The sequence below is a fragment of the Leuciscus leuciscus genome (assembly GCF_965113295.1).
Source record: "Leuciscus leuciscus genome assembly, chromosome: 6".
Taxonomy (NCBI): Eukaryota; Metazoa; Chordata; class Actinopteri; order Cypriniformes; family Leuciscidae; genus Leuciscus; species Leuciscus leuciscus.
Genome location: NC_138730.1, coordinates 12,252,474 through 12,272,907, shown reverse-complemented (window position 1 = coordinate 12,272,907; position 20,434 = coordinate 12,252,474). Strand labels below are relative to the sequence as shown.

The following is a 20,434-nucleotide window of genomic DNA, read 5'->3' as shown; positions in this document are numbered from 1 at the left end:
GTCTAAATCCTGACTGGAAATCCTTGCAGATACCATTTCCTTTTAAAAAGGAACATAGTTGTGAGGATACCGCCTTTTCTATCTTTGACAGGAAAAGGTAGATTCTAGATCGGTCTGTTATTGACTAATTCTTCAGGATCAAGTTGCATTTTTTAAATAAGAGGTTTAATAACAGCCAGCTTAAAAGTTATTGGTACATATCCTAATGACAATGATAAATTAATAATATTAAGAAGCGGATCTATAACTTCTGGAAGTATTTCTTTCAGTAGCTTAGTCGGTATAGGGTCTAACGTACATGCTGTCGATTTAGATGATTTAATGAGTTAAGACAATTCTTCCTCTCCTATAGAAACGAATGAATTACATTTTTCCTCAGGGAGACTACAATGCACTCCCTGATGCGATACTGTAGTAGACGGTTGCATATTATAATTTTCTCCGTGATATTATCAATCTTGCAAGTAAAGAAGTTCATAAAGTCATTACTGCTGTGCTGTTAGGAAATGTCTGAAGTTGAAGTTTTATTTCTCATTAATCTAGCCACTGTATCAAATAACTACCTAGGGTTGTGTTTGTTCTCTTCTAAGAGAGTCGAAAAGTAAGCAGATCTAGCATTTTTACGGCCTTTCTGTATACGATAACACTTTCCTTCCACAAAATGCGAAATACCTCTAGTTTTGTTTTCTTCCAGTTGCGCTCCATTTTTCTGGCTGCTCTCTTGAGGGCCCGAGTGTGCTCGTTGTACCACGGCGTTGGACTATTTTCCTCAATTTTTTTAAGCACAAAAGAGCAACGTGACTAAAGTGCTGGAAAAGAGAGAGTCAATAGTTTCTGTTGCAACATCGAGTTCTTCTAAGCTATCTGGTATGCCAAAGAGTAGAAACTGATCAGGAAGATTATTTATAAAGCAATCTTTAGTGGCAGAAGTGATAGTTCTACCTTATTTGTTACGGGGAGTTTGTTTTGCAGCCTTGGCTAAATGGAGTACACATGAGACTAGATAATGATCTGAGAAGTCATCGCTCTGCTGCAGAATTTCAATTCCATCAACATCGATTCCGTGTGACAATATTTGATATGAAGTATGATTACGACAATGAGTAGGTCCTGACACGTGTTGCCTACGCAATATTCGAGTATAACTCCAATAGAGTTAAGAATGTCTCTAAATGCCAATCCCAATGCCTCTTTTTCGTTATCTACATGTATATTAAAATCACCAACAATTATGACTTTATCTGCAGCCAGTACTAACTCTGATAGAAAATCAGCAAATTCTGTGATAAAGTCTGTATGGTGCCCTGGTGGCCTGTATACAGTAGCCAGCACAAATCTCAAATGTGATTTATCATTTACACTATATATTGATATATTAAGCACCAACACTTCAAAAGAATTATATTTGAAACTAGACTTCTTAGTAATTCTAAAAATATTACTATAAATTACAGCAACACCTCTCCCTTTGCCTTTCAGATGAGGTTCATGTTTATAACAGTAATTTTGGGGGGTGGACTCATTTAAAGTAATGTAATCGTCTGGTTTTAGCCAGGTTTCTGTCAAACACAGCACATCTACAGTAGGTTATGATCTGTGATCATATCATTTACAAAATTTGCTTTTGAAGTAAGGGATCTAATATTCAGCAAACCGAGCTTTATCATTTGTTCATCTGTATTATGTCTGTTTTTAATTTGTTGAACATCAATTTAATTTTCACCCCTTAAATGGGTTTGGGAGTTTTTTTGTATTTCCTAATTCGGGGAACAGACACAGTCTCTATATGATGATATCTAGGTGAAAGAGCCTCTATGTAATGGATTTATCTGACCTCAGTGACGTGAGACGGCTAGCAGACGGTCGGTTTAGCTAGTCTGTCTGCTTCCTACTATAATCTCTGTTGTGCAGCACAAAAAATAAATGTAATTGTTAAAATTTCATTTGATTACATTTTAAAAGATTAAATTAAGTTTTATTTACTCATTTGACTACCACCGTTTTTGATAATACATTTATAGAGGGCCCTATTATTGATATAAACAATTAAAGGTTCACAAAATAACTTTTGGCCCTCTAGCTAGCAAATACAAAACAAAATGGCATGCATTTTGCTGAAGAACTTTGTTTTTGTTTCGCTTCAGCATTCACTACTAGGCTTAAGAGATATAATCAGTTTAGATGGAACGGATCTCAAACTGACTAGCTGAAAACATTACTGTTGCTTTACCCATTAATAGACACGGTACTTCCTTGAAAATAAATTCCAGCACAGCAACCACACAACAACCATAATGAAATGACCCTTCACAATAGATAATGCTTTACAATAAACTCTGTTAGAGAGCTACAAATGGCAATTTATCTGTTCAATAAAATACCTTACTCACCTGTTGAGTAATAAAAATGTCATCTCTGTGTCTTTTTACAACATTTCAAATCCCTCAGTTCTGAAAAGCCAAGCCAATGTTGATTCTTGTTTTATTGTCTTGTTTATTTTTTATTTATTTTTATTAGGGGATAGAATATTCAGCTTGTACAGCATTAAAATCATTATGTCTATGGAAAGTCCCCATAAAACATGAAAACACAAGGTGTGTGTGTGTGTTTGATGTGAGCTTCTGCACTGCCACACTGATCTCCCTGTAATCTCCGCCATCAGGTTGCTGTGCAGTGGCAGTTTGAGGAAGATCTTGGCCGGTCACAACCAGCTGAAGCGTTTGCCGGAGCGAGTGGAGCGTCCCGTCGTGGAGGTGATGGATGTGCAGCACAATCATCTCATCGAGCTTCCCTGTAATCTCTTCCTGAAATCAGAGAGGTGAAACACAAACACACTGAAGAGCGGCGGCACATCAGAGCTCTCTTCCAAAACACTAGTGAGCCGCCACATTATAAACATGCTCCTGAAAACAATCCCAGAAGGCAGTGCGACAGTCCATTCAGTGCTGAAAATATCCAAAACAGTGGTGATCTAGTTAGCCTTAGCTCGTTTGCTGGTCTTCGCTGGTTTAAGCTGTCCTGACTCCTGACCAGCTGAAAAGTCTCCAAGACACCTCTAAAACCAGAAGACCAGCCGAACATTTGAGGTCAGCAAACCAGTTCACGTTATTAGACTAGCAACATGTTAACGTTGCAAAGCCCTCACTTTTTCCATCAGACGTACGAGCTCACAGAAATTTGGATCAGAGTTTAGATGTGCTGTTCTCACTCACTGCATACATTAACCTGTCCTAAATCAGTTAAACTACTTTAAAATAAGTCTCTTCTGGTCACTAAGGCTGCGTTTATTTGATCAGAAATGCAGAAAACACAGTAATGTTGTGATATATTATTACAATATTATTAAAATAACTGTTTTGTATTTGAATATACTGTATTTGAAAATGTCATTTATTCCTGTGATCAAAGCTGAATTTTCAGCATCATTTCTCCAGTCTTCAGTGTCACATGATCCTTCAGAAATAATTTTAATACGGATGTGATGCTCAAGAAACATTTCTGATTATTATTATCAATGTTGAAAACCTGTTGTGCTGCTTAATATTTTTGTGTAAATTATGATACATATTTTTCAGGATTCTTTGATGAACTAAAAGTTGAATAGAACAACATTTAGTTGCAATATAAATCTTTTATAACATTATAAATGTATTTACTGTCGGTTTTGGTCAATTTAAAGGATCTTTGCTGAATAAAAGCATTAATTAAAAAAATTCTTTAATCTTTTTTTGTAATCTGATATGAATGGGAGGATCTAGTTTGGTCCCGTGTGCACTGCAAACTAAGGGTATGTTTACACGACAATGATGTACTAAAAGTGTACAATTGTTTTGTTTTTCTTTGCACTTTGTGAAATGTTTCGCATACAGACGGCAATGTTGTCAAAATGATGCCCATTCACAGCGGATCCTCAAACGACTAAAAACGCTGCATTATGCTGCCAGGCCAGTAGTTGGCGGTGTCACTTTTTAAACAAACTACGTATTTAAATGCTTCTATGTATGTAAATAATATGTCTCCGCTGGTCCTAGAAGTGGTGCAGTAAATTTACACTTTGATGAAGAAGCGTTAATAAATTCAGTATCTAGAGGTAGCACAAACACAGTCCTGTAGTCCGCCATTGTTGGTTTGGTTGGTGCATGCCTATAGACTGAGCACATGCACATGATGTCACGTTTTCACAAATTCGCGTTTTTGTAGTTTACTGTTATAGAGACGATAACGGTATCGTTTTCAAAAACGTACACAAACCAGTTTTCAAATGTTGGTCGTTGCAAATGAAAAGCCAAAATGCGTATAAAGTTTTCTGTTTTTAGTTGAAAGCGGTGACGTGTAAACGCCCCCTAAAGCAGTAAAATAAAACTCCACCGCTGAAAACTTTGAAAACGCCATGACTAAGGGCTTTTGTGTCTCAGAAGTTGAATGTTAGCATTTGAACGTATTGCATTCGAGCGGGACTCAGTAACTCACTGTCAATAACGTGATTTGTCTTCAGTTTACGGTGTCTGAATGCGTCAGCCAACAAGCTGGAGAATCTCCCAGCATCCAGTCTGTCAGAAGAGAGCAGCAGTATCTTACAGGAGCTTTATCTGACCAACAACCACCTGACGGACAAGTGTGTGCCTCAGCTGACGGGACACACTCACCTGAGGATCCTGCACATGGCCTACAATCACCTGCAGACCTTCCCAGCCAGGTGACACTCTCAAACATCTATTTATATATCAATAATTGAATAACAAATAATTGAAGACGTCCCCAAAGGGAGGTGTCCAAAAACTGTGACAAATTTATTCCCAGACTAAAGCTACTATACACACACACACACACACACACACACACTTGAAAATACTGTTGATAGCCTAAGGTCACAACTATGGCCCTGTTTACACCTGGTATTAAGATGTGTTTTGGTCGATTGGATCGTAAGTGAACGACGCTAAATACAGGAGTAAATGGGGTCTAAAACGTTTTGAGCTTGTCCACTTTCAACCACTTCCAGAGGAAGATGAAAACTCATTCGCCCGGATTGCTTTCGTAGAGTAAACACTCATGTGGTCGAATGTGTTCAAACAGCCACAAATGACCATCTACTCTACGCCTACTGACCTAATGCGTAAACATTATGGGAAGTCCATTATGGGACAGACAGGTTTAAACTTTGGCTGGAGAGTGGAGACCCAAGTTTGGTTAAAATGTTCTCTCATCATTCCTGATTTCTAATGCACACACACAGCGTTCGGCTGGTCTTGCGGCTGTCAGAGCAGAAACGAAAGCTAATGCTCTCCGTATGTTTTTAATATGTAAATTGTGCAAGCTTATTTCGTCTATTAGATGGAAAGATCTAAAAAAGCATACATTCACCTGCCCATAGACCCTCCCCTCGAAGAAATCAGGACAGAAGTGGTTGAAAGTGGACAAAAGAGAGGGAATAAAATAACAGGTGTAAACGGGCTCTTTTTAAAAAAAATCCTCAATTAAAATTGACCTTCTTAATCGGCAAATTACCAGAAGTGACGCATGCCAAATTTCACAGACACGCGCATTAAGCTCATCCAAATGAAATTCAGTCTGATTCATAGAATGTGTGTATGCGCAGTATATTATATTCAGTATATTCAGCAAATCAATATTGTCTGCTGTGCAGTAAAATGGCCAAGCTGGAGGAGCTGGAGGAGGTGGACCTGAGTGGGAACAGGCTGAAGGCAGTGCCCACCACCATCCTGAACTGCAGGCGCATGCACACGCTGGTGGCTCACTCCAACTGCATCGAGGTCTTCCCCGAGGTCATGCAGCTCATGGAGATGAAGGTCAGATCACTCACGCTGTGGTTGTTTTCAGTATTCTTCACATTACTACATTTCAGTTTACAAAACTGGCTTTAATTCACAAATTTTTGTCCATGTATTTTAGTATGGCAGAATGATGAATGCGCAACTGTTTATGGAAACAAATTGTGCCATGAAAGTCATTCAGTTGCGAGATTTTCTCCGTTTCCAACCCTACTGTCCACACTAGAAGCAAAAATACTGCAGGACACCAAAACTTTCCTATGTGATGTTTAATATGCAGTTATGCAAATTATGTTATGGATTATTTTGGACTAGTGAGATTTCACTGAGCACTGGGCCTGTCATGATCATGAATTTTGTGTTGGCGATTAATTGTCATGCAAATGATTGCAATTAAAGTCCCCCTGTGGTGAAAATCAAGCTTTAAATGTTATTTATATGTCTATGTGGTGTTTTTAATATGCTTTAAGACAAACCATGTGTAAATTCAAAAGTCGACACCATTGCTGAGTATTTGCCTTAAAACTGCAGTGAACCAAAGACAGTCTCAAAAACACAGTTTAAAACCGCTGGTGTTTCTGATGTCACAAACTACCTTGTAACCAATCAGATCAACGTGTGATCGTCAACGAGTGGATCTCTGAGGCTGCTGTGAGTGAGTGGAGGCGGGGCTATTTTGCATATTCATAGTACGGCGAATACTAAATGAGGCAAGGGTGTAGAGTTACATTCAAGCTATTTTAAGGCATGAGGAAAAATGTTTAAATGTAATTTTGGTGATCAAAGATGAGTTTTAAGGGATACAGTTATTGACTACAGGGGACTTTAACAATTTAATTGCTGTTTTGGTCATTCTGAAATGCCTGAGCTAAGTCTGTCGTCAAAGTGGTTCAGGATAATTCCCTCCCTGAACTGTCACATGATTGTGTTCCCAAACAGCAAAATCTGCCTCCCAAAGCAAGATAACACGTTTATTGCGGTTCGTCTGGGGCGCTCTGAGACGCATTTAATTTATTATATACAGTGGCTTCTCGTACTTAGTGATATTTAGCACCAGTTTATCAGGAACTGCTGGTTTTGTTCTCTTCGACTCACTGGATGGAAACTGCTTTATTCGCAAACATTTATGCAATATTCCAATTTTGTGCACAAGTAAAATTTTGCAACTTTGGATGGAAACATAGCTAGTGTATGTCTAATACGTTAATAATGCAGTCTGATTAAACCCACAAACCTTCATTTTGTATGAAGGAAGACCTTTGACTATCTTTTATGTATTTTACAATGTGTGTGTTTTTTTTTGTTTTGTTTTTATAAACTCTGGCAAAATGTGATTGAAATTGATCTCAAATCACTGCAGTTAGATCGAATAACCACTATCAGACTATTAATCAAACATCCTACTGTGCGCTACACTGCTTGTATGGCATTCATATATTTGCGCTTGTGTTGTGTATGTAGTGTGTGGATCTGAGCTGTAATGAGCTGAGTGAGATCACCTTACCGGAGAGTCTACCTCCCAAACTCCAGGAGCTGGATCTGACGGGAAACCTGCGCTTGAATCTGGACCACAAGACCCTGGAGCAGCTCAAGTAAGGGGACACATGCATGTTCTTCCACTTCTGTCAGTGCCATATATGAGAATTTTCCCAGGTGTACATATACTCAGCAACTATGAAACTGATGAATTTTTTTTCTCCTAAATTGATTGTTGTCGAAATTAACACAATAGTTTAGTGAGATTAATTGCAAAAGATTATGTACAACAATTAATAATGTAATTAAAAAATTAAATGTACAAATTCCGAAATAAATTCTGCAATAAGGGATTTTCCTACAATTCTAGAAACGTGTTCCTTCACTCAGAAAATGCTTGATGTAGCGTGCAAAGCCACTTTTTTAAATATCTGTCTAATGTTTTTGTCTGACATAATAATCCCTTTGAATTGTCTTCATTTGGGGGCTTTCTCAGCAAATATTGATATGTGCAACTATTTCATCTTATTGACCTCAAACAAATACTTTTATGATGAAGACCTTTGAAACTCAGAAGTGTCCAATTACAGCAAATTCCATTCATCCGTTGCTATAGGAGAGGAAGAATTGTCTAAATTCGTTAAATCATCAAAATCAACATGTATGTTAGACCCCATACTGACTAAGCTACTGAAAGAAATACTTCCAGAAGTTATAGATCCGCTTCTTAATATTATTAATTCATAATTGTCATGAGGATACGTACCAATAACTTTTAAGCTGGCTGTTATTAAACCTTCTATTAAAAAAATGCAACTTGATCCTGAAGAATTAGTCAATAACAGACCGATCTCGAATCTACCTTTTCCTGTCAAAGATAGAAAAGGCGGTATCCTCACAACTATGTTCCTTTTTAGAAAGAAATGATATCTGCGAGGATTTCCAGTCAGGATTTTGACCGTACCATAGTACTGAGACAGCTCTCATTAGAGTTCATCATCTGATCGTGGTTTCATCCGATCATCTCTCTATTAGTGTTACTTGATCTTAGTTCTGCATTTGATACCATTGACCACAACATTCTTTTGAACAGACTCAAATTGCATTGGCATTAGTGGAATTGCATTGGCATGGTTCAAATCATACTTATCTGACCGTTATCGGTTTGTCTAAACAAAGAAGTGTCTTATCGATCACAAGTTCAGTATGGAGTACCACAAGGCTCAGTACTAGTACCGTTGCTGTTCACTCTGTACATGCTACCCTTGGGAGATATCATTACACTGTGTCCTAACTACACACACTGCGACACGCGATAAAAGGTATATTTTCCATGTAAATCAGAGTTTTTGTCCTAACCAGCCGCGACGATTCTATTTTAGAAATGTTTTCTATTTTTCTGCGACGTCGCGCTGGAACAACAAACACAAAGTGTGGCAATGATCATCAAAGGTGTTGTTTATGTGCTTTGTTTAATGTTAAAAGCGTGTAATGTGACTTTGAATATCATTTAGTGCTCCAGCTTTGTAGCTGTAAAAGCAACAATGGATAATTCAACTCAGATTTTGAAATTAAACAAATGGAATCAAGAACGTTCAAACTGTGAACAAACAAGTGTATCGTTATTTTCGTGTTCATTACTGTGAATGGTTTTGCAACCATCTGTATTGTATAGAAATAAAAGTGACTTGACGTCTGCTTTCGACCTACTGTAAAAATTCATCTTTTCACTTCCACATCTTTCAACTTACAGTAACATCCGCTGTTTCCGAATCGATCCGCCTCCCTCGTCGTTCTCAGCCAATGAGAGTGCAGGAGGGCCAGCTGTCTGGAGTCACGGCTACACCGAAGCCTCAGGCGTCAAAAACAAGTGAGTGACCACTGGATAACAGACTTCAGAGATCCTCTGTGTGAACGGTTTCTGAGTGTCTGACGTGTGCTGTTTGCGTTGCACAGACTGTGTGTGGCTGCGCTGTCTGTGAACAGCTTCTGCGGCAGTAGAGAAGCTCTGTACGGTGTGTTCGATGGCGACAGGAACGTGGAGGTGCCGTATTTACTCCAGTGCACCATGAACGACATACTGGCAGAAGAACTGCACAGGACCAAGAGCGAGGAAGACTACATGACCAACACCTTCCTGGTCATGCAGCGGTAAATGCACGCATAATAAGCGGTGTTGTGGTGACAATCGGTATGGAGAGATTTTGATTAATACTAAACATGTCTGTCCTTTTCCCTCTCCATTTAATAGCAAGTTAGGCACTGCAGGGCAGAAGCTGGGCGGTTCGGCAGCGCTCTGTCACATCCGTCACGACCCTACAGACCCCGCTGGCTGCTTCACCCTGACCTCCGCCAATGTGGGCAAGTGTCAGGCCGTGCTGTGTCGCGACGGCAAGGCGCTCCCGCTGTCACTGCTGCACAACATCAGCATCAAGGAGGAATACGACCGCGTGCGACAGCATAAAGCCATCATCACTGAGGTATGAGGAACGCTTCCCTCTGGCATTAAAGTCAACATGAAATGAAAGTTTGTTTCACTGTTCCCGATCTTATTGTGAACTATTCTATTCATCCGTGCACGTTTTTCCAGAGAAAAAATTCTCTTTGCATCAAAAATGTCATAAAAGTCTGCACAGTCGATTAGTTCTTTAGTCATTGTTTGAGGTTGAGGTGTGCGGAGCTTCTACGATAATATGGTAATGTTAATTTAATGTAATTGTTGTTTAATGATGTGGAAGCTGGCATTATCATTATTGCAAAAAAACTAACAAAAACACGCCATAACGAGTCCAATTAGATTTATATATGATATAGTTAAGCAATATCACACAAACAAGTGTGCTGTTTTCCCGAATATCAGCACGATTGCAAATGTGATATTGATTTTATACAACAGTTCAGTAAAGAACTTTTTTTGCTATATTTTGGCATAGAAAATAGTTCCTAACACACTCTCAACAGAACTCTTTGTGTCTCCGATCAACACACTGGTGTTTCATTCCTGAATGAATCAGAGTTTTTGAACGAATCAATGTTTCAACAATCCATTCATAAAGTCAGATGCTGCATCCCAGTTTACCTACGTATACTATGCTAAGTATGTATGTACTCTTTTTGTGAAGAAAAAGTAGATACTTTGGAGTGTGTTGCAGAAAAGTAGGCAAGCTTTGGGACAAACTACTACGTCATAAAATTGCCCTCCGTCGCAGAGTTATGTGCGTTCTGTCACCGTAAATAGCCCTGTCAATCATCCTGTCACAGTTAACATCCTCATTTACACATTTTATTTAATTACATTTATACTACTTACACAATACTTCTCACTGATCTGCAAGTTGTGGTTCTTTCATTCGGAGAACTGTGCTAATGTTTTTTTTGCAACATTATGCATTTAATAGTTAATTGTCAAATGCATCTACAAACATCTTGCGATTGTGCTATTTTTGTCTTAATACAAGTTCACAATGTTGTTGCAGATGAAATATAACACTAATATTTTTCATCAGGTTAGATATTGCTAAATCAAATAAAGCAAATCCCTTTCAGGGCGTCTCTACTTAACCATTGGTCTCACGAACATCCACCATACCTGTAGTTCTTTTTATTAATTTTTGTAGTTCTGAACCAAATCCTCCTTTAAAGCGCAATGGGTTGTGGCCGATATTAGCCGAGTTTGCACAGATCCACACTTTGAAAATCTACCGGAAATAGAAGACCATCCGGGGACTTTTGGCATACACTTTTCAACATACTATGCATTGAAAAACACATATACTATTTAAAATGTACAGTAGTCAACATTTGAAGTGGATCAAAACCTTTCATCAAAGTTATACATGAATTTTGAACAATACCCGTTCTTATCTTAGGACAACTTTGATTAACTTTTTTGATCCACTTCAAACTACTGTGTATCATGCACATTGGGGCGACATGCGACACTTGCTTAATTCCTGAATAAATCGGCCATTTTGAAGGAATCGTTTGAATGAATGACTCAGCGACTCACTAAGTTAAGACATGACTTGCTACCACCTACTGGTCTTTTAGTTTCATTTAATAAATTATCATAGCATTATTTATAATGTAATTGCAGTGTAAATAAATGCTGCTTTACATGCAGCTTCTGTGCCACTGCTACAGTGCAAAATGGATTTTGTTGAGACTGATTTCATTAGATTGGTAACAACACTATAGTGTCTTATTGAATATAAAAAGTATTGAGGTATCATTTTTGTCAATCTCGCACACCGCTAGTTTGAGGCTGTTGCCTTTGTAAAATCTCGCCAATAGTTACTGCGGTAATTGAATGCTGGTTAATAAGGATAGATTTGAAAATAGCGTTAGCATAGGGGGTTACGTGACTGCTCACATTAAGCTCTGACTCCATTCTGATATGAAATGCCCATTTTACATCAGCACACCAACTCACTGTGGAAACTAAAAGCCTGTCTTTTCTCATTGAAGAAAGTCACATTAAGGAAGTGAAATGCCATTTCATGTTGACTCTAAGGTGGATTCTGCTTATCTGTTGCTTTTATAGAAGTTAAATGGATAGTTCACCGAGTAACTAAATTTTTGTTATCATTCTTCATGCCCTTACTCGTGTCATGTTTTTCTTTTTGTGAAACACAAAAGAAGATATTTGAAAAATCTTTCAGCTGTTTTTGTATGTACAATAATAGTCCGGCAGTTTCAAGCTCCAGAGGTACATAATGATAAGGTAAAATAAATCCGCACAACTCCTCTGAAGCAGCAATCAATTTGTAACAGTGAAAGTAAAATTTAATTATTCACGTCTTGAAACAAGTGAATAATACTGAACAACAACTTAAATTTTGCTCTGTTCATCATGCAGAGTGATCATATACCTTCAGATGACCTGGATTAAACCTTTTTACCCTACTTTTATAGCATATGCTTCTTGGGGCTTGAAACTGCTGAATCCCATAAAACAGCTAAACGATTCGTCAAACGGAAGAAAGTAAATACAAATACAGCTTTGAGGCTGACTGTTGGGGTGAACCATTCCTTTAACTCACACAAACACAGTCTTTGAACATCGTTTTACTATAACAATTAACAAAGAGCTATGTTCACTCACCAAAGTGCGCCACTACGGCGAATTCCTCTTCTTAAACAGGACAACAAAGTGAATGGCGTAACAGACTCCACCCGCATCATGGGCTATTCATTCCTCTACCCGGCAGTCTTGCCTCGACCGTACGTCAACACGCTCCCGCTGACCCCCAGAGATGAGTTCTTCATCCTGGGCAGCAGAGGTCTCTTCGACGTTATGGACCCCAGCGAGGCGGTGGAGGCCGTTCGGAAGGTCCCCGACGCTTTGGCGGCTGCCAAGAAGCTGTGCACTCTGGCACAGTCGTACGGCTGCACGGACAGCCTGAGCGCTGTGGTGGTGCAGCTCAGCGTGGCTGAGGACTGCTGTTGCTGCTGCTGCTCGGCGTCCGAAAGCATCCACGCGCCGCCACAGCCCCCGCCGAGCCCCGGGCCGGGCCTGTACCCGGCCGCCTCTGCGGGGGTGCCCCCATCCTCCTGCAGCGAGATCAGCTCCGAGGTCAGCGCTTCCGAGATGAGCTCCGAAGTGGGATCCACCGCGTCCTCGGACGAGCCGCCTCTCCTCCTGCAGGACTCGCACATCCACCTCCATCCGCAGAGCCACGTGCCACAGCTGAACCCGCGCCTGCCCTGCTGCTCGCTCCACCTAGCGCCCAATGCCAGCAGCTCCTTCCAGAGGCAACTTTCCAGCGCCACCTTTTCCAGCGCACTCTCAGACAACGGCCTGGACAGCGAGGATGAGGAGCCCATTGCTGGCGTCTTCTCTAACGGCAGTCGAGTGGAAGTGGAGGCTGACGTCCACTGTTTGTTACCTCCGCCACCTCCACCTTGCACACCGGAAACCCCAGAGAAGCTTCCGGAGCCTGTGCTGGAGACGGACAAAATTGGGAACTTTGATTCTTGGAGCAAGACCTTGGGGAAGCGGAGGGGGAATGGCTCGGTGGCGCCGCAGGAGCAGAGCCACAACTTGATTGAGGTGGCTGAGGCTCCTTCCAAGAAATCTGGGGGTTATTTCACGGCCCCCGCTCAACCCGACCCCGACGACCAGTTCATCATACCTCCAGAGCTGGAGGAGGAGGTGAAGGAGATCATGAAACAACATCAGCAGGACCAACAGAGGCCGGCCAAGAGTGAGCGACCTGCGGACTACTACGACACACCGCTCTGAAGGAGTCGTTGCATTCTACCTTCATCTACTCACCTTCATGTCGTTGGCATTATTACGCAGTTCTTGGTCTTTTGCCCAATACTGACATACTCTGACAGCATTTCTTGCACCAATGCCGCCACTTTTGAGTAAATCAGTTAGAACGACATGAGGCTGAGTGGATGATGACTGAATGTTCACTCAATACTCAAGTGGAGTATATTCTGCTTTACTGCAGTCAACCAATATGAAGCTGTGAGTAATCTACCTACAACGGCTCTGAAAGGTCACGAAACTGGGCCAAACAGGCAACGTATTATGACGCCACTTCCCACGAAGTCCACCAGGATCTCAACCAATCCCTTTAAGAGAACACAAGAGTGTGCTCTACCGTGCCTCACCCATTTCACTAGAGTTTTAAGAGCAGTTCACTACTGATTACTGACTGTTTTAACTTTTATTTACCTTAAACCGATACCTATATAATTCAACACTATTATTGCGATGTTAACTTGTCATTACCAACATCAAGTCTCTGGATATTTTGATTTTTTTTATTAGTTACCATATGTGAGAGAAGCTACAACAGACTTTAAGTTGATTTAAAAACAGAAGATTGCGTTGACATAAAATTGTGTTGTACGGTACACACTAGTAATACCACACTTAACTGTTGTAGATAGGGCACTTAAAGTAATACTGTATCTCTTCAGTAAATCAAGGCTTCGGGCCTGTATACAAACTAGAAATTTAGTGGAAATTTGAAAGACTAACTCCTAGGAGTTGCTTACTCTTTTATGGTGACTTCGTCACTTTTTACTAATCTTCTCTGCGAGAAATGGTGATTTTTTTTTTTTTTTTTTTTTTCTCTTTCCAATGATTGTAAATAAGAAAAATATTGTATACCAATGCTTTTTAAGGGAACTGTGTGTCTAGAACAAGATGACCCTTTATGCATACATGCCAATAGATGTATATGTATCAGAAACATATACACACACACGCACCAGTTGTAAATGAACTGTGCATTCTGCCCAGTGCTGTCGTCACTTGCTGATCAATGAGCCATACACACACACACACACACACACACACACACACACACACACATAAACACACACTCATCCGCCTCTTTACACCAGCATGACTGTGTCAAGTCCTGTAATGCAATCCAATTTATCTGTAAGAAATTATGCTCAAACCAACCACACAAACAGTTCCTGGTTTTGTTACAATAAATCTTAAATTTATGACTCTACAGTAGCTTTTCTTGTGGTGCTTTCTGATATGAGTGTTTGACATAATATATTTTTATATTATATTAATATATTTTTCCATGTATCCCAGTTTACAGTTTTTTTTTTTACCATCGCTACGACCAGTTTCTCAATATTTAGCTCACTTTTTCAAAACTCTTCACACAGTGAGCACAACAGCAGTCTTTGTGAGCCAAACTGGATTATTTTCCATTGCTCTGGTACAAAATGCAGTCAATGACTACATCTTTCAAATTACATTCATTCTGTTCTTACTTTGACACAACTACAAAATTTGCTTCATTTCTACAGTAATACCATATTGCAATATATTTCTAATCTACAAAATGGAATCCTATCAATACAATTAGATGTAGATGAACACCTACATCTGTTAATTTCCTTACTATCTATACAAAAGGGTACAAATGTACTGTAATTACTGTAATGTAAATATGTAACATCATGTAACAGAAACTGCAGTGAATTCTAAACAGCAGAGAGGTGCAATTCTTGTTTTGTAAATACGTTTTACGAAAGAAAACATTGCGTAATGCTACCAGTTGTCAGTGTTTTTATGTCATTGTTTTCTGGGTGACAACTTTTGCTAGTGTTATAGAAGAATGAGTTGATTTGAGACACGTGTGTATGAAGTGTTTTGGTAGTTTTAGTGCATTTTGAATGTGAAATTAACTGCTCTGCCAAGTTAAAAGTTGGTTAGGAGAACTGTGTGAAGAGTTTTGAAAAAGTATTGAGAAATGTGTCCTAGTGATTGTAAAAACTGTAATATACAGAGGTAAGTACGTAAAAAAATTGTTTGTCTAAATCAAGGGTCTTCAACCGGGGGTCTGCACCGGTATGACAGGGGGTCCGCCAATGTTTGTTGATCTCTTGGACTTGGACGCAATGGCCCATCAGAGGTGTTTCAGTTAGAATCCACTTACCGCTCAAAACGCCAAAGTTTTCGACAAAGACATGATTTGCAAGAAAGAGATACATTTTGCAGTGTAGACAACTTCATTGATTTTAATGGAGCTTTGTGTGATTGCGAACTGAGATGAGTGACAGCTTTCTAGTGATTGTAAAGCTATAGCCTCTATAATCCATTGAATTAAAGTTTTGTTTTTCATGCTGCTAAGAGTAACATCGGTCAATTACACGCTGCTTTCGTAAGTGACCTACATATAAATGCGGGATTCACGCTCGAAATTGCAGTTGAGATAGAGATAACTACCGCGGGAGAAAAATATGGAATGTCAAAATGCGCGCAATGTACTAAATGCAGACTAATAGAAAAATATTTTATCAATATATTTTTTATATTCCATTAAATGTTTAATTGTCCATCTGACAGTAAAATTAAAATGCTTTTTTTTTTTTTATAAACTTGAATCCAAAGTTCAAGTAAATGTTTAATTGTCCATCTGACTACACTAGTAAAATCAAAATGAATGGATCTGCAAATCCTTTAAAATAACAACAACTGTGAATGACTAATGAATTGTGATTTTTATTGTAACGTATGCTTGTTATGATGCCTAAATGCCTAAATGATACATGTGCAACAACAATAACGTGCATAGTTCCAATCTACTGTCTTAACATAATATAACTTAATTTTATAATTTATCATGAAATGGTTGGTTTCTATTTATATTGAAGTGCTATATGGTTAATATGTAGCTCTGTTTGTCACGTCTCACGTCTCTACGTCTCTTTAGCTCTGTATACAAACAACAACAACAAAATACAGTTTTGTTTAAATAGTATTTAGGCTTGACACAAGAGTGCTGATGTGCAGAACAGACATATCTTAAGTGAAAAATCAAGGTTCATATTTAGCTTGTGTTTATAGTGAAATTAATTTATAAAAACCCCAAAAAGTCATAATGGCCTACATTTTAGCTAATGTCTAAAGAAAATACACTGAGAAAATGGAAAAACACATGCAGGTTGTCTGATTTACTGATACTGATATACACAACGAAATAGTTTTTTCTTCTAAACTCGACTGATTTCAATTAATGTTATTCTCTAAAATGTGCAATCTCCTTGATATTAAATTATGTACGTAATTGAATTATACACTTAATTTGGTCACTTAATAATAGCTTAATTCATTGAAGGTACGTGGAAACATTGTTACTGATGTGCATGGTTAAATGATGTAATAAACACTTTTTTCAGTTTATTTTCTTGATTATAGCCTACTTTGTATGAATGTAATTCTTTGTCTTTGGATTAAATTTTTTTTTATTAATATTACATAGCAATTTAAGGTTTGAACCAATATAATTTGAGAACTAATACATTTGGCTGTAACAAATTATATTTAATTTTTTGGTGCATAATATGATTTGTTTTCCCTCTTTGGTTACCACAAAAACATCAAAATAACAGAAACTCTTTTAAATGTCAAACATAATTGTACATTAAAAACTAACAGGTTTTCCCCTTTACTCCATAACATATAAAATAATCATTTATAACATAATTTAACATTTACTCTTTTAATTCCGCTCTATTCCAAGCGTGCTGAACCACTGCCCAATTTTTTACAAAAATGATTAATGTGATCCAACACAAATGGACCAAGTTTAGCTCATTTCAGTGAAAAAGTAGCAAAATCAGTTTTATTATTATTATTATTTATTATTATTTTTAGCCAATATGAATAAGACATTCTTAGGTTAAACATGGACGATGGATTGTAACACACTTTCAATTAATCAACTAGCTGATGATTAGTCTCTTTCTGAGAGACGAGTGACAGGTTTCGACCTTTTGAAGACTTCTGGTAGTGAATCCTAGGGAAGTGAAATCATGAGTTTTTGTCAACACTTTATTTTAAGGTGACGTAGTTACACGTTACTACATGTACTTACTATGGTAATAACAGTAAATTGTGCATAATTACAAGTAACTAACCCTAAACCAAACCGTAACTCATGTACATAGTAAGTACATGTTAATTAATATTACTCGGTACTTATTTGAGTAAGTACAATGTATCAACTTAAAATAAAGTGTATCCAAAATTTCTCTCAATGGAACAGATGTGAAACATCTTAAACTTTAGTTGTTCTCTTTTATTTGGGAAAACACAATTACACCTCAAAGAAAAACTCTGACAGGAAGAATTAATACGGTCTTATTGTCAATCAACCAGGTTTCTTGGACTTACAAATGTGTTTCTAATAGTGACTTATCCTGGTAAGTGTGTTCATGCATGTTATGACATTCAGACAGTGAACAAATGCTTTTTGGGGCCAATGAACAAACCACGTCTTGTCCTATTAATTACATCAACTAATCAATTATAAAAGCATTTTTCATGAATCATTCTCAGAGCGTTATTGTGTAAGACACACATTAAGGCCCGTTCACACCAAGGACGATAACTATACTGATAATGATATAGCATTTTTCATGAATCATTCCCAGAGCGTTATTGTGTAAGACACACATTAAGGCCCGTTCACACCAAGGACGATAACTATACTGATAATGATGTAATTCTAAAAGCAGCCTGAATTATAACACTGTTTGTTCGTTGGCCAGAGGAGAATTGAGCGACTGAGTCTGGTTTCTCCCAAGGTTTTTTCCTCCATTCTGTCACTGATGGAGTTTTGGTTCCTTGCCACTGTCGCCTCTGGCTTGGGGAAACTTAATATTCAATGATATTATTGATCTGACTGCACTGACACTGTTGTATGAGAACTGAACTGAGCTGGACGATGACATCATTTTTCCAGAACTGCTTTATAGATGAAATTAACTAATTTAATAATTGATGATCTTTACAGTGGAACTGAATCAACACTGAACTAACTTTATCTGAACAACAGCCGAAATGCATCGTTCTCTCATGTTATCTCTGTAAAGCTGCATTGAAAAAATCTGTATTGTAAAAAGCGCTATAGAAATAAAGGTGACTTGACTTAAAAATCGCTCTAAATATAAACGAGGATCAGAGTCCACACCACAACTTTAACAGCATTTTCCTGCTGATGAACAATAAAACATTGACAGCCATTCAGAATCCTTCGTGATTTAAAGAGCTTGAGCATTTAAAGGGATAGTTCACCCAAAAAGGAAAATTCTGTCATCATTTACTCACCCTCAAGTTGTTTCAAACCTGTATGAATTTCTTTTTTCTGCTGAACACAAAAGAAGATATTTTGAAAAATGTTGGTAACTACACAGTTGATGGACCCCATTGACTTCCTTAGTAGAAAAAAAAAAAAATACTATGGAAGTCATTGGGGTCCATCAACTGTGTAGTTACCAACATTTTTCAAAATATCTTCTTTTGTGTTCAGCAGAAAAAAGAAATTCATACAGGTTTGAAACAACTCGAGGATGAGTAAATGATGACAGAATTTTCATTTTTGGGTGAACTATCCCTTTAAAGCGGAAGGTGACAAAACTGCAGCGTACGCCGACGTCGTCCGCTAGTGTGTGCGCTAATGCGGTTATGGTCACAGTTATCTGTATAGTGTTCTGTGTTGGTGTGAATGGGCCTTTAGAGAGAACACATCAGATCCTCATGCTTTGAACGAGTGCATGTTTTTCATGGTGATTCCCTCTCCATTAAGCCGTGCTTTCCTCTGGCGCTTCATCACACAGGCCACGCTGACTACCGTCACGATCAGCATGACGGCAAACACCACGACAGACGCCAGAACGGCGGTGATGATGTTGTTTTGGGCAGAGCTCTTAAACTGGCATCTGTCGCCGTAATGCCACCAGTCGTTACCCACCGCGCACCTGCAGGGAGACACAACACACACACATGCTGCTCGTGACAACAAAAACATCTTCTGTTACTTAAGACTAAACTAATCATGACATAAACACTTCAATTATCCAGGTCATAATGTGATTATGAGATTTAGCCAATATTGCATTTAAACTTTACCTCATGTAAACACAATACTTTGATCAAATTGATGTGATTGAACTCAAAATCCTAAATATGTGCATCTATTCCGCTCTGACCAAAGTGTGCACATGCTTCTGGTACATGGATGATGTTGTGATGCGCAGATTCTTTGGATGTTGACAAACAGGGCTTGACATTAACTTTTTTGCTCACCAGCCACTGTGGCTAGTGGTTTTCCATAGTTGCTAGCCAATTGTGACATTAATACCATGGGGGAAAACTGCCATATAGATATTTTTAATATTATCTCATAATTTGGCAGCAGGTTTATTAGGCTACTGTCACTTTAAGACCTGACTCACGGATTCATTATGCTGTTACACATGTGATTTCTTAAACTTAAAACACAACTGAATGTGTTTATGTTAATACTCACCATGTCCAATGTGTGTATTTGACTGTTTAAGCGCAATAAGCAGCAAAAAAATAATGAAATTTAGTACTGAGAGGCAGCTTTATGTTCAAACACTTTGGGTGCAGGAATGAGTCAATTTACGTGCAATCCCACACTGAAATTCCAGCGCTGTAACACCAACATTCATCCGGAGCAAATGAAACGAGTGAGTGAGGAGAGGCGGGTTTGTGTGTAACTCGCTGTTGGAGAGATGAGAAAGTGCAGCTGGTATTGTGTGTCTATTCTGTGGGAAGTGAGTATTGAAAGCGTTCATGTATTTCAGTATAGTCTAGTCCAGCTTTCTAAACCAGTCCCGGAGACTGACTCCACTGCACATTTTATATGTCT

General features: G+C 38.6%; 2 protein-coding genes across 2 annotated transcripts in view; one reads left to right on the top strand and one right to left on the bottom strand.

Annotated features, from left to right (window-relative positions):
* Positions 1-16,621, top strand: part of phlpp1 (PH domain and leucine rich repeat protein phosphatase 1) — a 50,880-nt gene extending 34,259 nt beyond the window's left edge. Inside the window, exons 10-17 of the mRNA XM_082173922.1 lie at positions 2,663-2,818; positions 4,496-4,696; positions 5,648-5,810; positions 7,254-7,384; positions 9,022-9,138; positions 9,225-9,419; positions 9,520-9,748; positions 12,412-16,621. Coding sequence (XP_082030048.1) covers positions 2,663-2,818; positions 4,496-4,696; positions 5,648-5,810; positions 7,254-7,384; positions 9,022-9,138; positions 9,225-9,419; positions 9,520-9,748; positions 12,412-13,512 — 2,293 coding nt within the window. The 3' untranslated portion in view covers positions 13,513-16,621. The remainder of the gene's footprint in view (positions 1-2,662; positions 2,819-4,495; positions 4,697-5,647; positions 5,811-7,253; positions 7,385-9,021; positions 9,139-9,224; positions 9,420-9,519; positions 9,749-12,411) is intronic.
* A 1,194-nt stretch (positions 16,622-17,815) lies between these two features.
* Positions 17,816-20,434, bottom strand: part of mep1bb (meprin A subunit beta b) — a 30,621-nt gene continuing 28,002 nt past the window's right edge. The window contains exon 14 of the mRNA XM_082173983.1: positions 17,816-19,517. Coding sequence (XP_082030109.1) covers positions 19,295-19,517 — 223 coding nt within the window. The 3' untranslated portion in view covers positions 17,816-19,294. The remainder of the gene's footprint in view (positions 19,518-20,434) is intronic.